The sequence below is a fragment of the Heteronotia binoei genome, chromosome 3, assembly GCF_032191835.1.
Source record: "Heteronotia binoei isolate CCM8104 ecotype False Entrance Well chromosome 3, APGP_CSIRO_Hbin_v1, whole genome shotgun sequence".
Lineage (NCBI taxonomy): Eukaryota > Metazoa > Chordata > Lepidosauria > Squamata > Gekkonidae > Heteronotia > Heteronotia binoei.
Window position 1 is genome coordinate 150,183,945 of NC_083225.1, and position 26,840 is coordinate 150,210,784.

Here is a 26,840-nt window from a genome sequence, read left to right on the forward strand (position 1 = left end):
CAAATATTACTTGATGCAGTTTGGGACACAGTGTAGCCTAAAGGGCTAACAAGATTCCATTTTGAGGTCACTTAGCACTCACAAGATAGGTACCAGATGAGTAAAAATTGCAGTTTGTTTAGTGCATGCTTAAAGGTAGAAAGTGAGTACGTGGGGATTATATGCTAATAAAAGACCATCAGAGAACTTAAGAGCAGGCATTCCCATAAACTACAGATTGCATAGTCAGAGAGTGTGATCCAAGTGCACAAGGCCTTGATACAGGCACAGCTCCCTCTAATGCTGGACCATCAACCCACCCTTGGGCTCATTAATAATTACAACCCACTTATGACTTCCTTGGGCCTAAAGCATAAAACTGGACTGAAAAGGACATTTGATCAGCAGACCTCCAAAATTACCATCGAGAGTTCTTCAAGAGGTTTCCCAACACAGATATAGTTGATGGCATTTTGAGGAGGGAAGGAATTCTATTTCCAAGATTTTTCTGAGCAGCAGCAGCTCTGAAGAGAAACAGCAGCCTTGAGAAATCTCGTGGTGCCTGTTTGCTTACCATGTGTCTAAGCCTTTGCAAGACGGGGGTTGTACCTCCACAGCAGACCAAAGCCAAAGTCAGCTAGAAACTTAAGAGAAATCCCCTGCAATATTAAATGGCCAGCAACCATGATGAATGAACTGTCAGCATATCAAAAAAAATTGCATTACCTGAATTTCTTACAGGCTAAAGACTATGCAAAATGTTTCTGTGTGTAACCAAGAACTTTACTGCAGATCCAGCTATGGAATGTCAAAAACCCATGGTAAAAAAGAGGCCTGCAACCAGAAGGGAAGTTTCAGTTTTAGGCAGGTACATCCACAAGATGGCAGCCTCATAGCTAAAGGAATGCAGTTATCACAACAGATAAGATACAACCTGTCAGTTTTTTACTGTCATGTTAAGTCACTTGTGCTTTACACATACAGCAATACGGAATCCAGTTTCCATTGGGGCAGTCCCACAACAGAGGGGAACACAGTCTATCCATGGGATGAGTCTAATTGTATACCCTTGTGACTAGCTATTTATAGGATGGTGGTATTCATGCCATTACTCCAGTTGTGTGTGATAACACTACAGAAGTAATCCTTTGTACAGCTGCAGGTGTGTGCAAAGGGTTTGATAGCAGGTTTACATTTGTGTATAGGAAGCAGACCACTGTGGCAGATACTTAGCACAGTTTTTGATTGTTGGAAGTTCAATATAACATTTCTTCGCGAAGCAAAGATGTTGCTGTGGTGGAGAGAGACCCAAATGACAGGTACAGTCATAGCATTTCCTGGAACATCTCCATGGATTTGTTCTCAACTAGAAAGGACATGATGCACATGAACTCCATTCTCATCCAACTCAAGCTGCTCTCTGTTACTTGAGGAAGTCTGGAAGAATTTCAGAGACTCTCTTCCTTAGTCGTCGTAGTCTTTCTTCTTTCTCCCTTTCCTCTTTCATCAACATTGGAAACTGCTGCCAGGCCCTGAATGCGATCAGTGTTATTCTCCTATATCAAATATTGAATGATGGGGGAGATAAACAAATCCACATCAAAATTAAAACATGCACAAATGCTATACAAACTGTCTTACCCCAAGCCTCTATGGGCGAAAGTACAGCAGAATGATTTTATTATAGTCAAGCTGAAGAATTTTAATTACAGAAATAACATTAAAAAATGTTGCTGTGTGACTTCAACAAAGAGCCCCACATCTGTTGTCAATGGGATAGCCAAAAATCTCCTGGGCTTTAATTCCGCATTCATTGCTGCCCCTGTCCTCTGACCCTTTTCTTCAATCTACTCTGCTTATCTGCATGCACCTCTCCCTTTTTCCTGGGAAACTGTACACAAACATGAATGGGCTTCAGAAGTTAGTACTGGGTGTCATGCTTGTAGACAAGAGTATCCACAAAAGCAACAGTTTTACCAAAAATGCATTTAAAAAACTTTAATCTGGCAGACACAATGAGATGGTCAAATCACGCACACCCCTTCCAGCTAGACAGGTGCTATCGAGCAGGGAACAGAGATCTGAAGAACTTAAGGTGCTAGAAAGACTTTAGGAATAATTTTCTGACTGCATCAAGACAGATAGAACTCTTACCTGAGGTCTGTAGGAGGTGCCATTGCCATGTGCTTAAAAGGTGATGGGGACCCTTTAGAACAACTGTAACCTTTGACAGTTGGAGCCTGCTTCATACCCAGACCCACTAGCCCATATACAGAGGGAGGAACAAAGGAACTGTGTTTTACCCTTCTCTTTCGGATCCCTTGCTCAGTCTGTGGCTCTGATAAGAACATACATGTAGACATTTTCTTTTAAATAAATTCTCCACACCACATTAGACCACCATCCCATACACGCTATTTGAAAGAGGAGCAACAGAAGTGGGGGAGGGGCACTCAGTTGGTGGGTATGTCCTCAGTAGCACACAAGGCAATAAAGCTTTCCCCATGGTAACCAGACACTGGATAGGCCTCAGAGCTAGGAGCCCTAGCCCTCTCAGTGGGCAGTTCCTACAAAGGCGAAGTGTAAGCAGTGGTAGAACTGAGAGGGGGAGAACAGCCCCTTTGTGTTGGGAAAACCAGGTGAGTGGCAAGAGCCAGGCAGAGAGCCTGGGCAGCCACTGCGGCCCAGACACCTTGGAAGGCACTGTGGAATATGGCCTGCAGGTCACAGTAGGACTGTTCCACCCTACAATGAAGGGAGGTTTTCTCTTTTAGCCCCTTTTCTGTGTTGCTCTGATAACATAAGGGGAGGGACGGTGGCTCAGCGGTTGAGCATCTGTTTGGAAAGCAGAAGGTCCCAGGTTCAATCCCCGGCATCTCCAACTAAAAAGGGTCCATGCAAATAGGTGTGGAAAAACCTCAGTTTGAGACCCTGGAGAGCTGCTGCCAGTCTGAGTAGACAATACTGACTTTGATGGACTGAGGGTCTGATTCAGTATAAGGCAGATTCATATGTTCACTCATGGATACATACAATCCTAAATCTAGAGAACACTTGTAAAGGTAGCCACATATATCACACCTTTTTTCGCTGTTTGCTTCTAAAAAACTGTTAGCTTCCTTTTTGCCTTTGACATAGAGTACTTAAGTTTGTTCAGTAACCAATCAGAATCTGATTATCTAGTTGTTGCAAAATCCAGAAGTCTGAATTTAAGAACACCATTAAGTCTCTGCCTCTGGTTTATGCCTAAATGCTGTGCACTAGGAAAAATCAGCATCAAAAAATTATTTGCATTAGTTTGTCAACTAACTATCCCCTGCACTACAAGCAACTTAAGCAAAAGCTGCGTATAATCACCTGTCATTGCATTGGTCCGCAGTCTTCTGTTTCTCCCACAAGGCAAGTTTCTCTTTATTAAACATATCTAGCCAAGCCCTAAAGGCAGTCTTCTTAAGTGAAGTCTCATGGAATTTGTTTGCATTTTCTTCCAAAGCAGATGCATAACTCTTGTACTGGGCACCAGATCCAAGCAAAAGAGAGTATTTTACCAATGCATTCAGCAACATAGAGGAGGGGAAACAGAAAATAATAAGGACAGAAATGAGAGTGCAAATTCAGATGAAAACAAAAGAATCTGTCAAAAAACAGAACAGCTAGAGTGATATGCTGTTGGTGACGACTATGTGTATTCAGTTATTTCACACAAGCACAGATTTCTGCACTGAATACACTTCAGCATCCAGAAAGTCTCCGCTTTCGGGGCTGTTTTCTTGTTTGAAGCAGGCAGGCTCCACACGTATCCAAGCACACTGGAAGCCAGGTTGGGACACCTGCACATAGTCTGCTCAGGTTTACAGATGCCATGCAAGAGAGGGGAACAGAGTCCCATACATCATGCTGCAAAGGTGGTGCCATAGTAATGAAAGGACTACCATTCACTTTTTCAGTTACTATTGCCTTGCACAAGCGCCTAACCCTCCATCCCAGGTTCCATATGCCCAAAGTCCAAGAATAAGTGTGGCCCAGTATTGTCCACATTGGCACAAAAGTTGTTGGGCACTCTGTCAGCCAATCCACTGGTAAGGAAAGCAAGAGCAAGCTGCCCCCAGAAGTGCACTTTAACCCACATGGATTAGAATCTCTTCACAGAATTGGTAGTTTCAGACAAAAGCTGTTTCAGAAACCAAGATTTTCTCTTGCTTACCTGTATCCAGCTCCTTAAGTACCTTTTCAGTAATAGGCAAGAACAGAGCTCCTCAGCCTGAGCAGTTTTCCTAGCAAGAGTCTCACGTGTGTGCTGAAGCCAGGAGACTAGGCACTTTCTCTGCAATTCAAGGCAGTGATGCCTTTCTGCCACCTGAGCATGGAATCAACAGGAGTCAGAGAGATACACAGGTATTCAAATGACTGCTGTGTGGCTGCAGCCACAGAACCCTGTAGCAATGTATGCTTTCAGTATTTCCATTTCAGGATTTCGTACTGCACTGCAACTATGCTTCCAGAGCAAGTAGCTGCCCTGACCTGGATAGCCCAGACAAGACTGATCTTGTCAGATCTCAGAAGTTAAGTAGGGTTGACTGGCATGTACACAGATGGGAGACCTCCTTGGAATATCTGCAATCGGGAGGTGGGGGCAGGCTTTATTCAGTCACTTCCCTGAATATCCCTACAGGCCCCCAGTAGGGGTCAGTCACTAGAGGTCGCCATGACCCAGGTGCACACAAACTCACACATGCACATATACATTTTTTAAAAAAACAGAGCAAGTAATCTAACCACTGCTTCTTTCCAACTGCAGTATAGCAATAGGATTTCATTTTCCTTAATATTATGCATGAAATGCTGCCAGGTCTGGATGACTAGATGCTCCTGACTCTGTATGTCAGTGCAGATAACTACTATTTATTTAGCTGGCTGATTAAATTTCTAGTCTGTTCATCTGATATTAGGACAGATAACACTAAAAGCATAGCTTAACATGACATTAGAAACATGACAACACAATGGAAATTAAATGACCCATACATTGCAGATATAAAAGTCCTCTGAAACGAGAACTCTAGTCATTCAAACAACACTTAATAGAGCTATCTAAAAGACTGCCTCCCATCAGTCAGAGTGCATGCTATGAGAGAATCCACTTTCTATGCTGTTGCTTCTCCGTAGGTCTCTTCTTTAACTCTGTAGCTTTCCTTTTTAATTTAAATCTCACCAAAGAAAGAGACTTAAAGCTAGAGGTGTTCCCTAGTCAGGATGCACAAGTGAGTCAGGGAAGAGGGTAGGGATACTGTAAGGTTGAGCTAAGCAGAAGCTGCTCAGAAACCTGGATTTGATGAACAGGTTCATTCTACAACTCTCAGCACCCTGACCGAGGATTAGTGAACAGAGGCTGGCATTTATTTCACTTTTACTCTGGCACTTACCACCATATTTTGCTGAGTTTGCTCCCTCAATCTTTTCCAGGGCTCCAGCCCCCAATCCCTGAGCAGGACCTTAACATAATGCTCCTTTGCTTTTGACAGGAGCTGCTGCTCCCTCTCCAGCCTTTTCTGCTTTTCTAGTTCTTTCTGTGATTTAGGAAACAAAGGAGATCAACTCATATCCTGACCAAAAAAATTTAAGAATTATTAGGAAAGGGATTAAGAATGAAATATGGAGGAAGAGGAAAAAGCTGACCAAGAGAAATTTTACTCCCTCTCCCCAAATACCAGAACTCGAGGGCATCCAATTAAACTGATGGGCAGTAGGTTCAGGACAAAGAAAACTACTTTACACAGAGAATGATTAAAAGGTGGAAGTTGCTGCCAGAGGATGCTGTGATAGCCACAGGAATAAAAGTAAAGGCGTGCAAGCACCGGGTCATTACCAACCCATGGGGTGATGTCACATCAGGACGTTTTCTTGGCAGACTTCTACAGGGTGGTTTGCCATTGCCTTCCCTAATCATCTACACTTTACCCCCAGCAAGCTGGGTAGAAATAAACATCTTTAAAAGGGGATTAGAGAGATTAATGGAAGATAAGTCTATCAATGACTACTAGCCATGGTGACTGAAGGGAACCTCCACATTCAGAGGCACTAAACCCTCTGAATGTCAGAGCCAGGAGGTAACATAAAGGGAAGGCCTCAGCCTCTATGTCCTATTGTTGGCCCTCTAGTGGAATTGGCTGGCCACTGTGTGAGATAGGATGCTGGACTAGATGGACCATCAGTCTGATCCAGCAGGGCTCTTCTTACGTTTTTGTCTTTTGTTGATTTGAATAATAAAGGAGCTGCTTTTGGGAATATCCTGAAAGGCACTTCTAGACACAGTCTTCTTGGCATGCTAACAATGTCTAAATGTTGCTCCAGAACACACTGTGAGTACTTTCTGGCACTCAGACCATCAGGTTCAGTGGCTGGTGAATAATGCCCTATAATGCATGTCTTGGGCCAGCCAGCTGTCACCTTCTCGTCGGAATCCAAAGAATCAGGACCTGCACTGATGGGGTCCCCACCTGGGTCCAGTAACAGACCCACCAGGCGTCTCAGTCATGGCCAGGCTGCTCAGTCTTTCAGGAGAAGGAAGAGATGCCACAGAGGCTGGTGTCTCCATCTATGTGGGCTTCTTCCAAACTAGCAGAGTGTAGGAAGAAAGAGCACTTGACAGCTCTAGAGAGAAGACAAAGTGCTTGTCTGATTGCTCAGCAACAATCAATATTAATTCCTGGAACAGAGTCCTTGCAGGGCCAGGACTGACAGGGTGATAGGAAAACAGTAAAGACTTGCTCAGGGGATGAGTCAGCAATGAAGCAGATAAAAGGAATACACTGAGCAAGGCTTGCCACACCTCTGTGAAGCTGACCTGCTTAGCAGAGCTCTCTCCTGACCTGCTGCTTTGTACTTTGTCACTGGTAAATTGTCCCTGCTCCTACAGCCTGGGACCCAGGCCCTGCACTTATTCCCCAACCCTGGAACTGAACCCTTGAACCTCAAACTGGACCTGTGATCTCTGACTCCAGACTGGTTTATAGACCTTGCCTCTGTACCTACTGTTGTGCTTTCTGCACTGAATTTCTGTATCTCAGAAACCCTGGGTACAGCAACAGCACCAGGCTGGGCCCTGAACATGACAGAGCACTCCCTTCTACCAGCAAAGCAAGACTATTTCTACCACTAGCCTTGCCCACTTCCATTACACAGGGAACCAGGTTAACATTTCATATGGAGACTGTCAGTGTAATTCTGAAAGAATGTCTGTCTGAAATGACCTGTATAAGAGGCAAATGCAAGCAGTGGTAATGGTTTTCACTTCTGAACATTGCTTTACACCATGGTTGACCTCTCCAGGGCAGTGAACAGCCCAAAATGATTATAATTCACTAATATAATAGAAATGAACACAATAGTATTTTCACCATTTTCTGCAGTCTCCTCTCCTCCCGCCTCTTCTCTAGCTGAGCCTCTTTTTCTGTAGCTTCTTGCCTCTGGCGCTCCTCCTCTTCAGCCTTCAGTTGGGCCTTGAAATGGATCAAAGCATTAAGTAGGCCAACCTCAGCACATTTGCATTTTCATATAAAGAAACACAGAATTTACAGGCTAATCACTTTCCTGAATAGAGACTAATGCCTGAATTTATACTAGGTAAACTTAACTGCAGTCCTATGATTTCAGTGGACCCAGGCTGGAGTAAGTGCATAGGACTGCACTGGTAGTGCCCCAGGTCACTTGAGTTATGCTTACACAAGGACACTACAGATACATGAAAACTATTTTCCTGTGTGCCAGAGCATCACACTGGCTCAAGTATCTCTTTGCCTAAATAATGGTCACTATTCATAGAGGATAGTTCTACCCTTGAAAACTACATATTCCAGGGCTGCATACCTGTGAAAACCAGATGATGAGAGGTAAAGAAGAGAGATTTCCAGAACATCTAGCTAGCCATTCTGGTAACCTGTATTGGTGATGCCTCAATTTTTTTTTCTTCTCTTGCTGCCAGGTGGGCAAGCTGTTGTTAAGACATTCATCAGGGTAGTCAGCTTCCTTCAGTTTTACTTACTAGCCTCTCCTCTTCACGCTTCTTCTTTGCTTCTTCCAGTTCCTTCCTCCGTTCTGCTCTCTGAATTGCTCTCTCTTCCATAGCTACAGAATTGAGGAAGAAAGGGTACAAGGGCTAGGGCAAATGGTGCTTTTGGATGTTAAGAATATGTAGCATGGTTTGCAAGCTTCCCACTTAAAGGATGTTAGATTTGCCATCTGAATGGGCCCTCTAACTCAACATTCCACTCCAATGAGTCCACCAGAATACAGTAGGAAACTGGATAAGCAGGACCTGGCAACGACACTTTCTCAAAAAACATGAAGCAGAATTGTGGAAGTGGAGGATGCAACTATGCCTATTAGTGCCATGAATGTATATTATGGTTGGTGGCAGACACAATTAAGTCTCCTCTCATTCATTCAGCCCAAACTGTATTCCATCCCAAATTGAAATAAATAAATACTCATTTTGAACAAAGTTTGAATTCAGTGGCACCTTTAAGACCAACAAAAGTGTGCTTGCATGTGAAAGCTCATAACTTGAATAAAACTTTGTTGGTCTTAAAGGTGCCACTGGACTCAAATTGTTCTACTGCCTCAGACCAACATGGCTGCCCACCTGGATCTGTATTCATTTTGTATACTGTTCTTCTCAGCATTTAGTGAAGCTTTCTGGAGAAGAGATATAAAAGGTATACTGGCACTAAGGCTGGATAAACCAAGAAAGCCAATCTAAGTAAATTTCCATTAACATTCTCAGTTCTTTAATTTCACCATTGGCTTATGGGATACCACAGAGTTTTGATTTGCACCCAATTCTATTTAACATGCAAATGAAGCAGCTCAGAGAGATTCCAGGCTCACCACTATCAATATGCAGTGCTCTCTCATATTTCCTACTAATTCTATGGAGACAGTGGAGGTTTTAAATCAGGGTTTGTAGGCAGTGGAAGATTGAATGAGAGTGAATAAACTGAAACTTAATCTAGACAAAATACAAGCACTGTGGGTCAGGAATAAAAGCTGAAGCAGGAAGTAGTGTTCAACCTGTTGCAGATGGGGTAACACTCCTCCTAAAGGAACAAATACACACTTCGGGGGCACTCCTGGCTGCTTCTTATTGTTGGACAAACAGGTGAATTCAGGTGGCAGAGAAGTCATTGGTTAGCTATGGTCATTCCTGAAGGATGTAAACCTGGCCAGAGTTCAATATGATCAGTAACATTCAGATTATATTACTATAGCACGTTCTTCAGGGGGCTTTCCAGGAAGATGGCTCAAAAACTCGTTAGTAAAAAATGTGGCACCAAGAAAATTAATGGATACTTGTTGTAATGAACCCATCATGCCACTGTTGTATCAGCTGCATTGGCTGATGATTTGGATCCAGGAATTCAGACTACCGGTGTTGTCCCGTAAGAAGAAGACGACCACAGATTTATACTTCACCCTACTCTCTGAATCAGAGTCTCAGAGTGGCTTTCAATCTCCTTTATCTTTTTCCCCCACAACAAACACCCTGTGAGGTGGGTGGGGCTGAAAGAGCTCTCTCAGAAGCTGCCCTTTCAAGGACAACTCTTGCAAGATCTATGGTTGACCCAAGGCCATTCCAGCAACTGCAAGTGAAGGAGCGGGGAATCAAACCTGGTTCTCCCAGATAAGAGTCTGCACACTTAACCACTATACCAAACTGGCTCTCAGTAAAGCCCTTTTATGCCTTGGATTCAGAGTACCTGAAGATCCACCTCTGTCAACTTGCTCAGGTTTTGAGACCCAGAGAAGATGCCATTCCTGTGATAATCAATGTTATCTAAAGTGAGGTTTGTCAGGACCTGCAGAAATGCCTTTTTGGTTACTAGCCCTAGAACTGACCTCCCTCCCCCTGACAGTATGAAAGCAACACCAGTCCTAGAGGCCTTCTGGACAAAATTTTAAAAACCTTTATTTTGGCTTTATTATCAGCTGGCTGGGAAGCTTCTGGGGCTAGAAGGCAGCATAGTAAATGTACTAAAAATAGTCTTACGAGTTGCATTTTACAACTTTAGTCATATGAGAGATCCTCAAGCAAGACACCAGAGTTTAGGGGTTGCAATAAGGGTGGTTAAATGCTGCCATGAAATACAACTCAAGGTGAGGCTCTAATTTTAGGGAGCAAATTGTCATAGTGATTAATATTTCATTTAACTGAGTGGGAAGGCAAGCTGGGCTTTACTGTGCCTCTCTTTTGTCAGTCCATATCTTCTTTAACAACTAAATAAGAACCAAGAGATTCCACCTACATATTTCAACTTGGGTAGGCTCTCTGTTTGAATACACTACCTGAGAATTTACCAAATAATTCATTAAGAGGGAAAGCATTGTGTCAAGCCAAGAAAAGAAGTGTTCGAAGTGCTAGAATGCTAGAAGTGTTCGAAGTAAAATTGGTGAGTTAGAATGTTTAGTGTTGGGGAAAACATAGACATGGGAATTTCAGAAACTTGGTGGAATGAGGAGAATCAGTGGGACACGGTGATTCCTGGATATACGTTATATCGGAAGGATAGGGAGGGAAGGGTTGGAGGTGGGGTGGCTCTGTATGTCAGAGAGGGTATACAGTCCAGTAAGACTGAGGTCAAAGAATTAGATTCCCTTCTAGAAATGCTTTGGGTCGAAACAGAGGGTCCAAAAGGAAATTTAACTATGGGAGTTTGTTATCGCCCACCAAATCAAAAGATAGAGGATGATTATAATATGATGGAAGGATTAAAGACAGCGTCTAAATGTAAAAACTGTGTCGTAATAGGTGATTTTAACTACCTGCAGATTGATTGGGTCAATATGTGTTCAGGTCAAAAGAAAGAGATTGAGTTTCTAGATGCTCTCAATGACTGTGCTATGGAGCAGATGGTCACAGAACCTACCAGGGGTGGGGTGATCCTGGATTTGGTCCTAAGTAATGCCCAAGACTTGGTGAGAGATGTAAAAGTGATCGCACTACTTGGAAGCAGTGACCATAACGTTATTGATTTCAGCATTTCTATAAATAGGGAGTTGCCCCAAAAGACCAGCACAACCACTTTTAACTTTAAAAGGGGTAAATTCTCTGAGATGAGGAGGCATGTGAAGAGGAAACTGAAAGGAAAGGTAAATACAGTCAAAACCCTTGGGGAAGCTTGGAGGTTATTTATAACTACAATCCTAGAAGCTCAGATAAAATATATACCACAAGTTAGGAAAGGCACAAACAGGTGTAAGAAAAGGCCTGCATGTTTAACGAACAAAACAATGGAAGCTGTAAAAGGTAAGAAGGACTCCTTTAAGCGGTAGAAAGCTAGTCCAAGTGAGATTAATAAAAGGGAACACAGGCTGTGGCAAATCAAATGCAAGACTGTGATCAGGCAGGCAAAAAGGGACTATGAGGAGCATATTGAAAAAAACGTAAAAACCAACAATAAAAATTTCTTCAAATATATTAGAAGCAGGAAACCAGCCAGGGAGGCAGCCAGTGGGGCCCTTGGATGACCAAGGGGTAAAAGGATTACTGAAGGAGGATAGGGAAATGGCTGAGAAGCTGAATGTATTTTTTGCCTCAGTCTTCACTGTGGAAGATGAGAAGTGTTTGCCCGCTCCAGAACCACTAATTTTGGAAGGGGTGTTGAAAGACCTGAGTCAAATTGAGGTGACAAGAAAGGAGGTCCTACAACTGATTGACGAATTAAAAACTAATAAGTCACCAGGTCCAGATGGCATACATCCAAGAGTTTTGAAAGAACTCAAAGTTGAACTTGTGGATCTCCTGACAAAAACTTGTAATCTTTCATTGAAACCTGCCTCCGTTCCTGAGGACTGGAAGGTAGCAAATGTCACCCCCATCTTTAAAAACAGTTCCAGAGGAGATCCGGGAAATTACAGGCCAGTCAGTCTGACTTCAATACCAGGAAAGTTGGTAGAAACCATTATCAAGGACAGAATGAGTAGGCACATTGATGAACATGAGTTATTGAGGCAGACTCAGCATGGGTTCTGTAAGGGAAGATCTTACCTCACTAACTTGTTACAGTTCTTTGAAGGGGTGAACAAACATGTGGACAAAGGAGACCCAATAGATATTTTTTACCTTGACTTCCAGAAAGCTTTTGATAAAAGTTCCTCATCAAAGGCTCCTTAGTAAGCTCTAGAGTCATGGAGTAAAAGGACAGGTCCTCTTGTGGATCAAAAACTGGCTAATTAATAGGAAGCAGAGAGTGAGTATAAATGGGCAGTCTTCACAGTGGAGGACGGTAAGCAGTGGGGTGCCACAGCACTCAGTACTGGGTCCCATGCTCTTTAACTTGTTCATTAATGATCTGGAGTTGACACTAAATTGTTCAGGGTGGTGAGAACCAAAGAGGATTGTGAGGCCCTCCAAAGGGATCTGTTGAGGCTGGGTGAGTGGGCGTCAACGTGGCAGATGAGGTTCAATGTGGCCAAGTGCAAAGTAATACACATTGGGGCCAAGAATCCCAACTACAAATACAAGTTGATGGGGTGTGAACTGGCAGAGACTGACCAAGAGAGAGATCTTGGGGTTGTGGTAGATAACTCACTGAAAATGTCAAGACAGTGCGCGATTGCAATAAAAAGGCGAATGCCATGCTGGGAATTATTAGGAAGGGAATTGAAAACAAATCATCCAGTATCATAATGCCCTTGTATAAATTGATGGTGCGGTCTCATTTGGAATACTGTGTGCAGTTCTTGTCGCCGCACCTCAAAAAGGATATTATAGCATTGGAAAAAGTCCAGAAAAGGGCAACTGGAATGATTAAAGGGTTGGAACACTTCCCCTATGAAGAAAGGTTAAAATGCTTGAGGCTCTTTAGCTTGGAGAAACGTCGACTGTGGGGTGACATGATAGAGGTTTACAAGATTATTCATGGGATGGAGAAAGTAGAGAAAGAAGTGCTTTTCTCCCTTTCTCACAATACAAAAACTCGCAGGCATTCAATGAAATTGCTGAGCAGTCGGGTTAAAACGGATAAAAGGAAGTACTTCACCCAAAGGGTGATTAACATGTGGAATTCACTGCCACAGGAGGTGGTGGTGGCTACAAGCATAGCCAGGTTTAAGAGGGGATTGGCTCAAAATATGGAGCAGAGGTCCATCAGTGGCTATTAGCCACAGTGTGTGTGTATATATATGTGTGTGTGTGTGTGTATGTATGTATGTGTGTGTGTATGTATGTACACACACACACATATATTGGCCACTGTGTGACACAGAGTGTTGGACTGGGTGGGCCATTGGCCTGATCTAACATGGCTTCTCTTACGTTCTTATGCTTAAAATTCTTAAATAAATTGTGATTGCTAAAAATTCACATAATCTGGAAACACTGGAAAAGAAAGGGTACTAAATTCTCAAAAAGAGGGCCCATATCTCCTTTTTGAATCTCTGCATAACTCAAGATGGTCCCCTTGTTCTAAGCTAATTATCTTTTTCATAACTAAAGAAAAATCTAAAGGCAAACTAGGGCAAGGAATTCACAGATATGAGTCTTTTGTTTACTAACTTTGTCCAGGAGGACAGAAAAAGATAATGTTTGGTCCATTTTCTAAGGTCAGGAAGAAAATCTGGTCTAGCAATTTCACCACAGCTTCCCATACAAGAGATGGAAGTAAGGCCAGCTTCTGTATACAAATTGGAGTTTAAAGTGCAATTAGGTGCTTGGAAGATAGTGTTAAGAAATTTTGGCTGTAGGGCAGTGATGCTCTGTATTCTTGGTGCTTGGGGGGGGCAAAGTGGGAGGGCTTCTAGTGTCCTGGCCCCCCTGATGGACCTCCTGATGGCACCTGGGTTTTTTGGCCACTGTGTGACGCAGAGTGTTGGACTGGATGGATTATTGGCCTGATCCAACACGGCTTCTCTTATGTTCGTAATTTTCAAAGTAAGAGATGGAAACCAAATTGAAGCTCCATAGCACAGAAAGGATCTAATTTTTGCTTTGTAAACTTCCAGAGCAGGTACAAATTGCCCTTCAGAATGATAAAAAAAATCTCATGATTCACAATCCTAGACTGTTAAAATGTTAATGTCACCAAAAAAGAGGAAGGTTTGTTAATGTAAACTGTCACAGTTGAAATAGAATTGTACACATGTGAAGAGCTTCTTTTTAAACTTCCAGATATTGATGGAAATCTAATTCTACTAGTTACACATTCTATAGACTTTGTTTATTCTAAGATAAGTGTGCATAGCATTGCATCCACAGGATTGCATACTGACATCCATGTTTTACACATCAAAAACAACATAATTTGGCTTTTCAGTAAATTCATGCCACTTTGAACCTGTCTTCTGAATAGTTTAACTCATGTCCAAATTGACTGAATTCAAACTCCCTTCAAAAATATTTTGAGATACGTTTTAGGGGACTGAAACCTGACACAAATACTTCTGAATAGAGAGATGCTCTTTATTATATGTTTGCCTGCATGCCTGATACTTTATTGAAGTCTTCCACAAGTACTCAGTGAATGGACTTCTCCAAGTATAGAAATATACCTTTGAGTAATGGATGGGCAGAGGATGATACCTTCAGATTCTTCCTGTTTTTAGCTGCCAGTTGGTGATCATCGGACCTGAAAGAAAGACAGATTGGAATAAAGAAACCTACAACATAAAACATAAGTTAGAATGATTACTGACTACTTACACCAGCTCTTTTCAAGTACAAAAGATTCAAAAAGATCCCAAATAGCAGTAATGGGAATTCTCTACTTCACCAGGAACGAGTGAACCCATTTATCTTTCTTAGAATATCATCAAGACTAACAGTAAACCCTGTTTACTGAGACAAAATTCATTTGCTCAAGTTTACTTTCTCAGCCTAACCATATCACAGGATTGTTGTGAGGATAAAGTGAGGCCAGAGAGAGCCATGGATGTGCCTTTGGAGGCTGCTGTCCCAACCCAGCATTATGCAGCCATCAGAGAAACTGATATGTTGTTGGTGCTTTACCTCGAAGGTTTGGTATTGGTGTAATCTGGCTGATTTTCTCTTAACTGCTTTCCTCCTCTTGGAGCAGGACTGCCAAATGCCCTGGAAACAGCTGTGGCTTGGCCAGCATCCTCCTGGGCCTTCTTTAGACTCTGATTTCCCTGAAGTTCAAGAATCAGTTCTTGCTGCTCTTGAAGCTGCCGTTGCTGTTCTGCAATTAGCTGCTGTTGGAAGGCATGGCGGTGCTCTAAGGGGCCCAACCAGCCAGGTGCCATTTGTGGACTTGGAGTACTGAGATGCTGCCTGGAACTTCTTGTTAGGCCATCAAATGTGATTTGGTGATGTGCACTCAAAGCAGCATGCTTCCGGGTGACCTGCCATGCCCATTTGGGCTCTGAGGGAGGAATATTATATTTCTGGCAGGTCTTTGGAGAGCAGGAATTTGCTGTTTCCACTTTTGCATCTGGGAGCTCCTTTTCTAAAAGGAGTATTTCAGTGACCTAGAATAGAAGAAACCATATGCTGATTATTAACATCAAGATCTCCAATCCCATTGAAAAAGCATTTTTGCTTATGAAGCTCTTTTAACAGGTCAGCATGACTGCTCCCAAGGAACCTATTAACAGTCTCTCAGGAAAACCATTCTCTTTGTTTCCTTTTTATTCATTACATGAAGCAGTGTGTGTGAACAAGATCTTGGGGTTAAATAAGTTAAATATGATTTGCCAGTGTGATGCAGTGACAAAAAAGGGCTAATGCCAACGTGGGGTGTCTCAACAGAGGCATAACATCCAAACTGCACACCTTGTAAGATGTCATAGTCTCACTGTATACTGCACTGGTCAGGCGGCACCTGGAATATTGTGTGTGTTTCTGGAGGCCTCACCTCCAAAAGGATGCAGAGAGAATGGAGCGGGTGCAGAAGTCAGCAATGAGGGTAATCAGGGGCCTGGAGACCTATAAGGAAAAGCTGAGGGACCTGGGAATATTCAGTCTGGAGAAGAGGAGGTTTGGGGGGGGGGGACACATGATTTCTCTTGATAAGTATTTAAAGGGCTGTCACTTAGAGGAGAGCAGGGAGCTGTTCCTGTTAGCAGCAAAGGAGAGGACCCACAATAATGAGCTTAAATTAAGAGTGGGAAGGCACCAGCTGGATATTAGGAAAAACTTTTTTTTCCAGTAAAAATTGTTCAACAGTGGAATTAGCTAGCAAGGAAGGTGATGAGCTCCCCCTCACTGGCAGTCTTTAAGCAGCAGCTGGACAAATACTTGTTGGGGATGTTCTAGGCTGATCCTGCATTGAGCAGGGGGTTCAACTAGATGGCCTGTATGGCCCAATTCTGTGATTCTATGTTTAGGCATCCTACAGTCTCCCACCGCATAGCCTCTTTGGCAGGCACAGAATGGAAAGTCTCTAATTAAATAAATAAAAACTGGGTGGGTCATCTGGTCAGCAATTGCAAAAAGCAGGTACATTTGTTCCATGGTCTTTTTGAGTTTTCCCAACTATACAACTCCCCTTGAAGCACTGTTTTCTCACATCACTACTGATGCCAGGGTACAAAAGCCTTTTATGTTGCGCTCATTTTCTTGGCACTGCAAAGGCTGTGATCTCTTCCCATCAGGGAAAACAGTATTTTGTCAGGGCAGAGAAGCAGTCCTTCTGTTTTTGGATGGTTCACTTGTTACTTTGTCCCTGAGATTCTACCTACACTACATATAAACCATAAGTTTTCTCCTTTCCTTCTCCTACCATCCCCTCCACTGTTGGAAAGAGAGATATTTATTTGAATACAGAATCTCTTTGGAAATTTTACAGAACAAGTTTTGGAACAACCTAAAAGAGTAGCTTATTTAACTATAGGCACCACACTTTCTTCACTATTTTGTATTTTACGTCCCTGGTCAGCAGCTAGCTTTGCAAAACAACCTCTTTGAGAAGGGAGTCAGGAGTGGCTGGGCCAAGACTCCATGCAGTATCCAACAAAAGGGTCCACTGGAAAGTGCTGTGACCGGATATATTCCTTAGCCACATCCCCCCTCTCCTTGGCAGGGGGTGGGGGGAGCACAGACTGAAGATATCGCTTGGGGGTGAATTTGGCCCAAAGTCAGTTACCAACTTCTTTTTTGTTAAGTCTATGCTTTGGAATGATGATCACCTTCTGTGTTAAAATTAAAAAATAAATAAAAGCAAGAGATAGAAATAAAATTTACCTCTCCATGACTCACAGATTGATCCTGAGCTTCTTCTGTTGTTCCAGCATTCCACGGCCGATTGGTAGGGTTTTTCTCCAGGGCCACTTCCTCCAGAAACTTTGCCATTTTCCTCCTCATTTCCTCCCTTTTCAACTGCAGCTCTCTCTTTTCAGTTTCCATTTGACTCCAATGCTGCCATTCAGCAAAGTAACGGTGCAAAATGCATTTCCGATTAAACTCTGTTGCCAACTGGTTTTTCCTGGAAAACCAATGTAAAAATGACCACTGAAGTTAACTATCAGCCCCTCATTAGGATAGCTTCTTGGGATTTGAGAATTAATTTTAGAGCAGTTCATTTTTTCAGGACTGGTGCACCTTTAAGACGAAGATCAGCAAATTTCAAAATTAAAAAAAGAATAGGCCAGGAATTGCCCAGCCTTTTCTCCACAGTGACTGGCAACAGGAAAAGATGAGTTCACATGTGATGCCAGATGAGGCCACATGGGCTCATGGTCATTTACGACACAAGGGTCAAGAAGGAAATGAGGAAAACTAGTAGAAATTTTGATATGTTTTAAGATAGAAAAGGTTTCAAAAGATTACATAGTATTGTCCCCTAGGGATTTTATTTACAGGAAAGTAGGACGTTCATGTTTTTATACACATTTTATTTGTTATTTGGGAAGGTAATTTCAAAAGCATACTTCTGCCATGCATCTCTGTGCTTTTTTAAAGTTAAGGATGTAATCTTAACTTTTCATTTCAAGAACAGAAACTTCTAAGTACAGAAGCAGCTCCCAAGGAGTACTTGATACATTTCTTGTCCTAGTAAGTTCACGGGGGGTGGGGGGGGAGGGACACCCTGTGCTACAAGCTGCTACCTGTTTTGATCCCGCAGCTGGCTCTCCATTTTCTGAGTCTCCTGCTCCATCTTCTGGGACCATGTGTAATCTCTCCAGGCTCGCAAGATCTTCAACTGGCACTTCCAGTCTGCAAGAGCCTGGGCTTTCCCTAGCTTGATTTTGAGATCCAGAATAAGCTTATGCCAGGCAGAGAAATACCTTTGCAGGCACTACAAGGAAAAGGTTTACAAAAGTAATCACCGCATTCCATCATCTTCAGTAGGTCTAAAGCCAATTAAGGCAAAATAGATGTGCTGATAGCAAATCGTCTTGTTATCAGTCAGTTTAATACAATCCAACATCAGAAATCGACTCTTGAGGAAGCAAACCCTTTAGAAACATATTTTGAATATACCTTGTAAAATACATTGGTTCAATAAAATTTGTTAAAATGCTAACATTTGGTTTCTCTCTAACTGAATATGCCAAGGCACAAAATTTTGCCTGGCTACTTTAAAGGCAACTTCCATGCATCAATCACTGAACAGGAGAGAAATTTAAAACTGGTTAGATTCACCTTGATGGTTGGACATAAATGGATTAATATACATATTCCAAATGTTCTGGTAAAACCAACAATAAGAAGATATTGGATAAAAGAGGTCATGCTCAATTGTTTCCAGCATACCAACTGGCAGAAGCGTTTTGCATACAGGGTACGTGCATACCCCCCCTTCTAAAAAGGCAGATGGTAGAAGCTGAGCCAGAGTGAAAAGCTCAGTGATATTTGGGGAATTCCAGCATTAAGAGTCAGTTAGATGGAACTAAATTTTCACTGCAATTCCCCACAGATGGTACAGAGTAGACTCGTGATCTGTCCATTTGTAGGGAGATGTCCCATAACCTTTGCTTAATTATATTTTCAGCTCCTTAATAGCCAAGGTGCAGAACAGAGATACAGTTTGTCCTCAATTGCTCTCACCCACCTTGAAAGAAAATGTTCTAAAAATATTAATGAAGTTAATCTGGGGGGAGGGAGGAGAGATCTAGTTTTAACCAGAAACATATAGCTTGTAGCCAAACCTATGATCCTAGTGTTACTAGGCTCGCTTCCAATCTTAACAAAGTGCTGGGTACACATCGGGAATGGCATGCATTCTCCCACTTTCTCTTCTAGTTCAAACATGCACGTGCACCTGACACAGCCAAACTGTTACAAAACCTGCATATGTGTTTTTCTCTTTTTCTTGTGTTTGAAGGACTTGAAGCCCTTCAGGAAGAAAAAGATAAGCTAATCTTCAGAAGGAGAGAAAAAAAAGAACAAGGGCTCTTCTGGCAAGAAGCATCTAGGACAAAAGGATTCAGGTAATTTCTAAGCATATTATGCTTGTCTGTAACTGCCTTGAGAGGCAGTTGAAAGGTGGGCTTAAAAGAGAACCATGTGTGCACAACCAGTGTGGCTGTGAGCCAGGAACCACAAGGCAAACCCCCAGCTCCTTCCACATAGGCAACTTCTGCTTGCTGCACTAATGGCTCTTACCCTTTCTTTTAAAGAGTATCCCGCTATCTCCACAAGTGGCCTTCTGCTGTGCTAAGAAATCTTGACAGACAGTTTTATTGGTTTAGCAAACATTGCCCAAAACCCCAGGTAAAAAGCACAGTCTGGCTCAAAGTGCTCAGACAAACAGAAACTGTGAGTGCTCACCTTGTGATTTGCAGTGTCAATCTTGTTCAGTAGCTCCTGCAGCATGGCTTCCTTCTCTTTCCTTTGTCTTTCTTTTTCACAATCAAGTGGAGCTAGCAAAGTAGGGGCCAGGCCAGCTTCTACCAGCCTATGATTTTTTTTCAATTTGTGCCGCTTTCTTTCCCTGAAAAAGAAACAATCCATGACAAGAAAACAGTAAGAGAAAGAGAGCATTGTGATGTTCATCTCATCACACAGTGAACTAGTTTTAGATCCTTACATTTAAAAGCAGAGTAGCTGCATGATCTCAATTTTAGTGGAAGATGGTTAAACCTTGGGAACTCACTGCCAAGATATAAACTGGCAATTCCCTCCCTCCCTCCCTCTATTTGCCAACATTATTCTCCTCACTATACTAATATCTTTTGGGAGAGATCCTCTAGAGATGGAGTTCAATGCCATTGAGATACAGATTATACCCAATTATATTTCTCCCTCTCAACAAATTCAGCAGAGGCCATGAACTCCTTTACCAGATGTTAGGAAGTAGCAATGGATTGGGTGAGAGCCAAATGGCTGATATTGTTTGAGGTGTTAGCTTGTCTTGAATAAAGCTACACTCCTTCTAAAACTGCTGGTTAGCAGCTTCAAGGTAGTATTAGAATAAAATCTTCAAAAGATCTCATTTGTGCTACATAATCAACAGTGGCCAGTTCTCCAAATGCATCCCTTTTCTGGAAAAGTGGCATCTGGCTGCAGAGGCTTTAGATGATTGCAATTAGATGACTGCAGTGCACTTTATATGAAGCTGTCTTTGAAGATATTTCAGAGACTTGTGATTGGTGTAAAATGGAACTGCAAGGCTAATCCTTGGAGATTTTCATCTGAAGTTCTGTTCTGTGAGCTTCCATTAGCGGCACTGAAATGGGTAGCTAGAAGAGATGGGGCAATGCCTCACTTACAGAATTCCTCCCTGAAGGGACGTAGCCTGCAGCCTACTCTTTGCAGGTGTTCTTTGAGGCATTGTTAGTTGGAGTTTTTGTTGTAACTACCTCTTCTGGAAGCTTTTAAAGTAACAAATATATCTTTGCCTATTTTTCCTGTAATCATTGATATTTTATTTCAGTATTGCTGCTGCATAGATTTGAAGTCTTTAATTGCTGCAAGTTTTACTGCAAGTCTTACTGGATTTTATTATTCTTTGATGTTCCTGCCTACTGATGTTTATACTCTCATTATCCTCTATGGGGAATGATCACAGAAATATTTTAAATAAATAAATGCTAGGAAAAGCAGTATAACATCTAAGCCTCATGAAACAGACTTCACTGCATCCAGGAGATCACAAATGAAGAAATTTTAAACTTGGGCTATACAGTGCCTCAGAAGCAAGAGACCAAACTCTGCTGGACTTCTAAGTTCTTTTTCTCTCATGCTTACATTTCTTGTGCCTGTCGCATGAGGAGTCTTTTTTCTACCATCTCCTTCCGCAGTTTTACCATCTGCTGTTGGATTTCTTCTTCTTCCTTTCTAGCTTTCAGGACCTTTTTCTTGTTCTCATCCTGCAGTTGTTTTTGGGCCTCTGACACAGCAGATTTTTTCAGGGCCTTCTCTTGTTTCACAAGCTCTAGTGCCTTCTGGTGCTTCAGGCGATTTTCTTTTACCTGAAAAGGAGAGATTAATGACTGTTCTGCATTACTGTTTCCATCAGAAACAAAACAATGTGAATACAGCAGTTAGGGCTGCCAACTGCAAGTTTGGAAAGACCTGGAGATTTTGGGTCTAGAGCCTGAGGAGGATGTTTGGGGACGGATTTCTGTGGGGTATAATATCAGAGTTCACCTTCCAAAGTGACCATTTTCTCCAGGCTAAGGGAGGGAGATCTCCAGCCACCACCCAAAGGTTGGCAACCCTGATGGCAGTCCTTGGGGCAGGCTATACTTATAAACAGCTTCTTTGCTCCATGAGATCTTTCCTGACAATATCCAGATTCAGGAATGCATATACAAATGCATGAACCATATTCCATGGATATGCTCTTGTCATAATTTCTAAATTTCAGGCAACACCATCAGGATTGGAGTGTTCTCAAGGTTCAAAAACATTTGATGTTTATTCTTTGTGGCTCTTATGTTAAGCAAGTTTGGCCACCCTTGCCCTAAACTAATGCAAGTACTTTCCTTAGATTACAATTCACCATGTATGTAGACTTCAAGTACAGCACGTAACTGGACACAGTCAAATTACTCCCTTAGACAAAATCTTAAAAAAAACCCAAAACCACTGTATTATTTTTGTCACCTTCATTTTACAACAGCATGTGCCTTAATGTAGCTGTACTTCAAACAAGCAAGGAAGGGTTTCTTATGGGAAATGAGTCTCTTTTACTCCACCTGTTTATGCCTTAACTCCATGGTAATTCGGGGGTCCCTGGGCTTCCTCTTTTCCTTGTAATTTTCAGTTCTAAGGTCTTCCAGTATCCCACTGTTCACTACTTCACTTTGCAGTAAATGCTGCAAAAAGTCTTGCACTGTAGTATTTTCTGTTTCTTGTTCCAAGTAAACATACAAATCTGGAATATATGATACAAACTGCAGCAATAAACCTCCTGTGAGATGTGGTTCTGAATCCTACAGAAATGAAAGCTTCTTGAATTATTTACATAATATACAAGAAAACACACGTATTTACTGTAATTTGTCTCCCTAATATTATGCTGTAGTCCAGGAAAGTAAGTCCTCTCCTTTCATCCATCAAAATAACTTTTAAATCTCCCAAAGCAAAATGGTTAACAGAGAAACTGTTATTACTCTTCCGAGGAGCCTAATTCTCCAAAGTATCTGCTATTAAACAAATCTGCTACTTCAGTTGGCAGCATTTAAAAATATTATAAATTTATTATAAACATTAATTATTATATTTATTTAAATTTATTATAAATTACATCAAAGTTTGGAAAATGGACATAACCAGGACACAACCAAAAAGGAAGGCCACACCTTACCAACATCTCCTCTTTGAGCATTTTTGTCCCCCCACCAATTCCACCCCTGACAACAAATCTGAGTGTTTTTGAGGCGGGGGATGGACTGCCCTCTTTTTGAATTGGCACCCTGGTGTTGCAAGGTGGTAAGATCTGATTGGTTATGTGAAGCTGTGAGATCATCATGCTCATGAGGCAATATTCAGAAAAATATCTCACCTGGTATCCAAACCATTTTCATATATGTCCTAGTATGCAAAATAAATCAAAATTATCTTCCCCATACCCAAGGCCATGCATTTGTAAACTAACTATATCTTTTAAAAACACATAGATTACAGACGCAAAAGGAAAGCAGAACATAAAGGAAAAGAGAACCCAGATTTCAGAAGCTACTCAGGGCTAGCCCTGGTTAGTAAATGGATGAGAGATCACCAAAGAAGTCCAGGGTTGCTCCACAGAGGCCAGCAATGGCAAACTACCTCTGAACGGTCTCTTGCCTTGAAAACCCTACGGGGTCCCCATAAGTTGATTTGATGGCGCTTTTCACCATCATCATAGCTTGTGTTGAATTGTGTTCTTAGCGAGGGACCAAAATGCTGTGTTGTAAACAGAGTAACTTCAGTATCAGCACAATATGTACCAACACAGATCCACAAAGCACCATGGACTTTTTATTACCCCCTTGGCTCTTCAACTTTAAATGCATATATATGGAACCAAGTTTCCATTCAACTACTACCTCTAACAACATATCCTCAACAACTGCAATCATATGCATACTTACTAGAAAGTAAGTCCCACTAGATTCAAGGGAAATGACTTCTCAGTAAACATGCACAGGATCCATTTGCAAACATAAGTGTGGAATCAAGTCAAGTCCTCACCATCAAACTTGTCATACTTCTGAAAGCCAGGAGAGGGTTCCTGGGGAGGAACAGAGCCAACAGCAGGATTCTCAGCATCGTCTTCCTGATCAGATGTCAGTTCTAATTTCAGTTTTGAATTCATCCAATCGCTAAGCAGTTCTCGAGCTATTTTTTAAAAAAAAAAACCTCTCAATGTTACTGCAATCAAGAATGGTAACAAAAAAGCTAAAGGTGTAAACAAAGCCTGAACACAGCCAGCCAGTGTGATGTACTGATTAGAACATGTGACCCAAAACTGGAAGACCCATTCTTTTATGGAAGTTTATTGGGTGACCATGGATCAGTCACTGTCTCTCTCACACACATAAATGCTTTTTGGTTGTTTTGAGGATAAAATGGAGGAGAGAATTATATTGGCATTCAAAAATTTCCAAAATATTGGTTAAACCAGAGTGAGATCCAGCATGGTGTAGTGGTTAAGAGTGGCAGACTGTAATCTGGAGAACCCAGTTTGATTCCCCAGTCCTCCACATGAAGCCTGCTGGGTGACGTTGGGCCAGTTCTCAGGTGAGGCTGAGAACTCTTTCAGCCCCACCTACCTCACAAGATGGCTGTTGTGAGAAGAGAAACGGAAAGGCAATTTTAAGCCACTTCAAGATTCCTTAAGGAATAGAAAAGCAGGGTATAAAACCTAGTCTTTTTTTAAAATTGGAAAGTATACAGAACTAGGACAGAACCAAAATCTGACAGAGGCACATCTTACCAACATTTTTAGCCCCCTTCCAGTATAAGGAAACAGAGGATAAAATGGAGCACCATGATGTACGCCTCTTTGGGTTCCCTTTGTGGAGAAACATGTGGTATAAATAGATACATTCATTTTGAAGCAAGTCCCTTCAGGTTATGTAATATTCATGATTTTTATCCTTATTTATTGTATTTTTACATTATTTTAAGCTGAGCCTAAGAGAAGCAGAAGGATATAAAATTGATTAAAAAGTAGGATATAACCCAAATGATTCACTGGTAAGTTATAACATTGTAATAATAATTTTACAATAGTTTATATTGCTATTGTTGTTTACTTTAGTTGCTGACAGTTATTTTGTCACCAGCAAACTTCAGCATAACCAATTGTCCCTTTCACCATTACCAGTCAACAGTAATGCCAGCATAGGTAGCCAGTCCCCAACATACCTGGGGGCAAGAATAAAAGAATATCTACAACCTAAGATCATACACCAGCCTCTATGGGGACCTAACAAAACCCTCTGAAACACAAGCCATGAACACAGATGGCTCATCGGATAGTATCCTGGAGTAACTAGAGACATCACAGTTACATTTAGAAAATACCTTCCATATATGCCTCATCATGCTCTTGCAGCTGCTCTGTTGTCTCTAAATCCAGCACTGGACCATTAAGCCTTTGAGAATAAGGTTTCCTTTTAAAAGAAAAAACCTCAGAAACAGCAAATTCAGAGGCTTGTTCCACCTGCTAAGAAAGAAATAATAAAATTTAGTATAAGGAGATGGTGCAGAGCCCAGATCCCATAGCTGAGTCAGTAGTACTTCCTTGCTTGCATAAGGTCTTTATCTCTGACAAGTCTAGCTAAAAAGATCTCTCAGAGCTCAGAAAGGCCCTTGCTGGAGACTGTGGGAAAACATTACTAGTAAGAGCAGACAGAACTAAGCCAGAGGGATTAATGATCTTATTGAATCATAGGGAAAATCTGCATTATGCATGTTTACAAGCAGAGCACAACAACCCAAATCCACCCCATAATTACTCAGAAGTTACTGTCCTGCTTCTCATATACAAATGCACACACTGGCAGCCTATAGGATATAAACAGAATTGAATAAAATGTGATTTACTGCAAAGTTAACAAGTATAGACAGGCTGCATATCACTGAATTTCCTCTTACCTTAATCCAGTGTGAGACACTGTCAACATCAAATTTTGTCTGGAAAAAAAATCACATAAATATTTCCTTTAATGTTCCTGTTAAAATAAAAGTAAAAGCCCTTCTTAAAAATACAGGACTGTACACCCTTGCAATTCCTAACTCAACAAGAAGTCTACCTCCTATTGAAATGAGTGAGATGCTGCCCAAAATACTGCTTGTGTTGAGGTCCTATAACTGCCACAACTAAGCTCCTTCTTGCCTAGTTCTCTTTTGGGAACCTGCAGTGCCTCAGTGGGCCTGGGATTTCATTTTTATTCAGTCCTCCAAAGAGTTCAGATAACTGGCTTATCCTACCACTATCTTTTTTTTTATCTTATCCTCATAACAACCCTATGAGATAGATTCAGGTAGGTAGCCATGTTCGTCTGAAACAATAGAACAAAGTTTGAGTCCAGTAGCACCTTTAAGACCAACAAAGTTTAAGTCTGGGTGTAAGCTTTTGTGTGCAGATGAGTGGGACTTTGAGCCTAGGTTTCCCCACCTCTTGATTCATTGCACACACTGGCTCTTCCACTCTGGTGCTGACTTGCAAAAAGGAGTTGCTCAGGTTGGATCAATGAGAATTCCATTAGGGTGGTACTGATGGCTGTAGGGCAGGGGTAGCCAACGGTAGCTCTCCAGATGTTTTTCTGCCTACAACTCCCATCAGCCCCAGCCAGCATGGCCAGTGGCTGGGGCTGATGGGAGTTGTAGGCAAAAAACATCTGGAGAGCTACCGTTGGCCACATTTGCTGTAGGGGTTGAGTATCAAACAAGGATCTAGGAGACACCAGTTCAAATTCCAACTCTGCCATGAATGCTTGCAGTGTAACGTTGTACCAGTCACTGTCATTCAGCTTAACCTACCTCACAAGGTTGTTATGAGGAGAAAAAGGAGTTGGGGAGAATGATGCACTTTGTTCTGAGTTCCTTGAGTTCGATTTAAAAACGTATTAATCCAAACAAATACTGAGCCCTGACTGAACGGCTGCACAGGCTGGCAGGGTGCACAGGGTGGCAAGAGCGATCAAGCCTGCGGCAGAACCTTCCTCCTACCTTCTCTCTCGAATGAGGCTGGTTGAGACGCCGCCAACGGTACAGTCCAGGTCGAGGTCCCATAACCGCCATTGAAGAAGCCAAAAGATCACCACTTTCTCTCTTTAAGTGTCTGACATTCGTTCACACACATTTGCCGTAGCGGCACCCGGGGAATGCTGGGAAATGAAGTTCTACTATTGAACGAGTGCCGCAATCAGGAGAGAACATAAACTACAATACCCAGACTGTAAAGCGACGCAAGAGTAGCGTCCTACATCGTCTCCATGGCAATACCGTCGCTGCATCCGTTCCTACTATC

At 42.0% G+C, this 26,840-nt stretch overlaps 1 protein-coding gene across 3 annotated transcripts; it reads right to left on the reverse strand.

The window, feature by feature from the left end:
* Positions 1-902: 902 nt before the first annotated feature.
* Positions 903-26,682, reverse strand: CCDC191 (coiled-coil domain containing 191). 3 transcript variants are annotated; one of them, XM_060234645.1, is made up of 17 exons: positions 26,540-26,682; positions 25,463-25,501; positions 24,890-25,031; positions 23,552-23,698; positions 22,075-22,253; positions 21,122-21,345; positions 19,703-19,865; positions 18,037-18,227; positions 17,174-17,414; positions 14,981-15,459; positions 14,524-14,600; positions 8,021-8,103; positions 7,377-7,478; positions 5,403-5,546; positions 4,184-4,336; positions 3,337-3,491; positions 903-1,535 (listed from the first exon to the last, which is right to left on the reverse strand). In XM_060234645.1, exons 1-17 carry the CDS (start codon positions 26,609-26,611, stop codon positions 1,403-1,405), a joined length of 2,724 nt encoding a protein of 907 aa, XP_060090628.1. In that variant the 5' UTR covers positions 26,612-26,682; the 3' UTR covers positions 903-1,402. The 3 variants fall into 3 exon arrangements, with proteins under 3 accessions (XP_060090628.1, XP_060090629.1, XP_060090630.1); XM_060234646.1 differs by having other exon boundaries at positions 24,890-25,028; positions 26,540-26,619; XM_060234647.1 differs by having other exon boundaries at positions 1,402-1,535; positions 17,189-17,414; positions 26,540-26,619.
* Between the last annotated feature and the right edge of the window lie 158 nt (positions 26,683-26,840).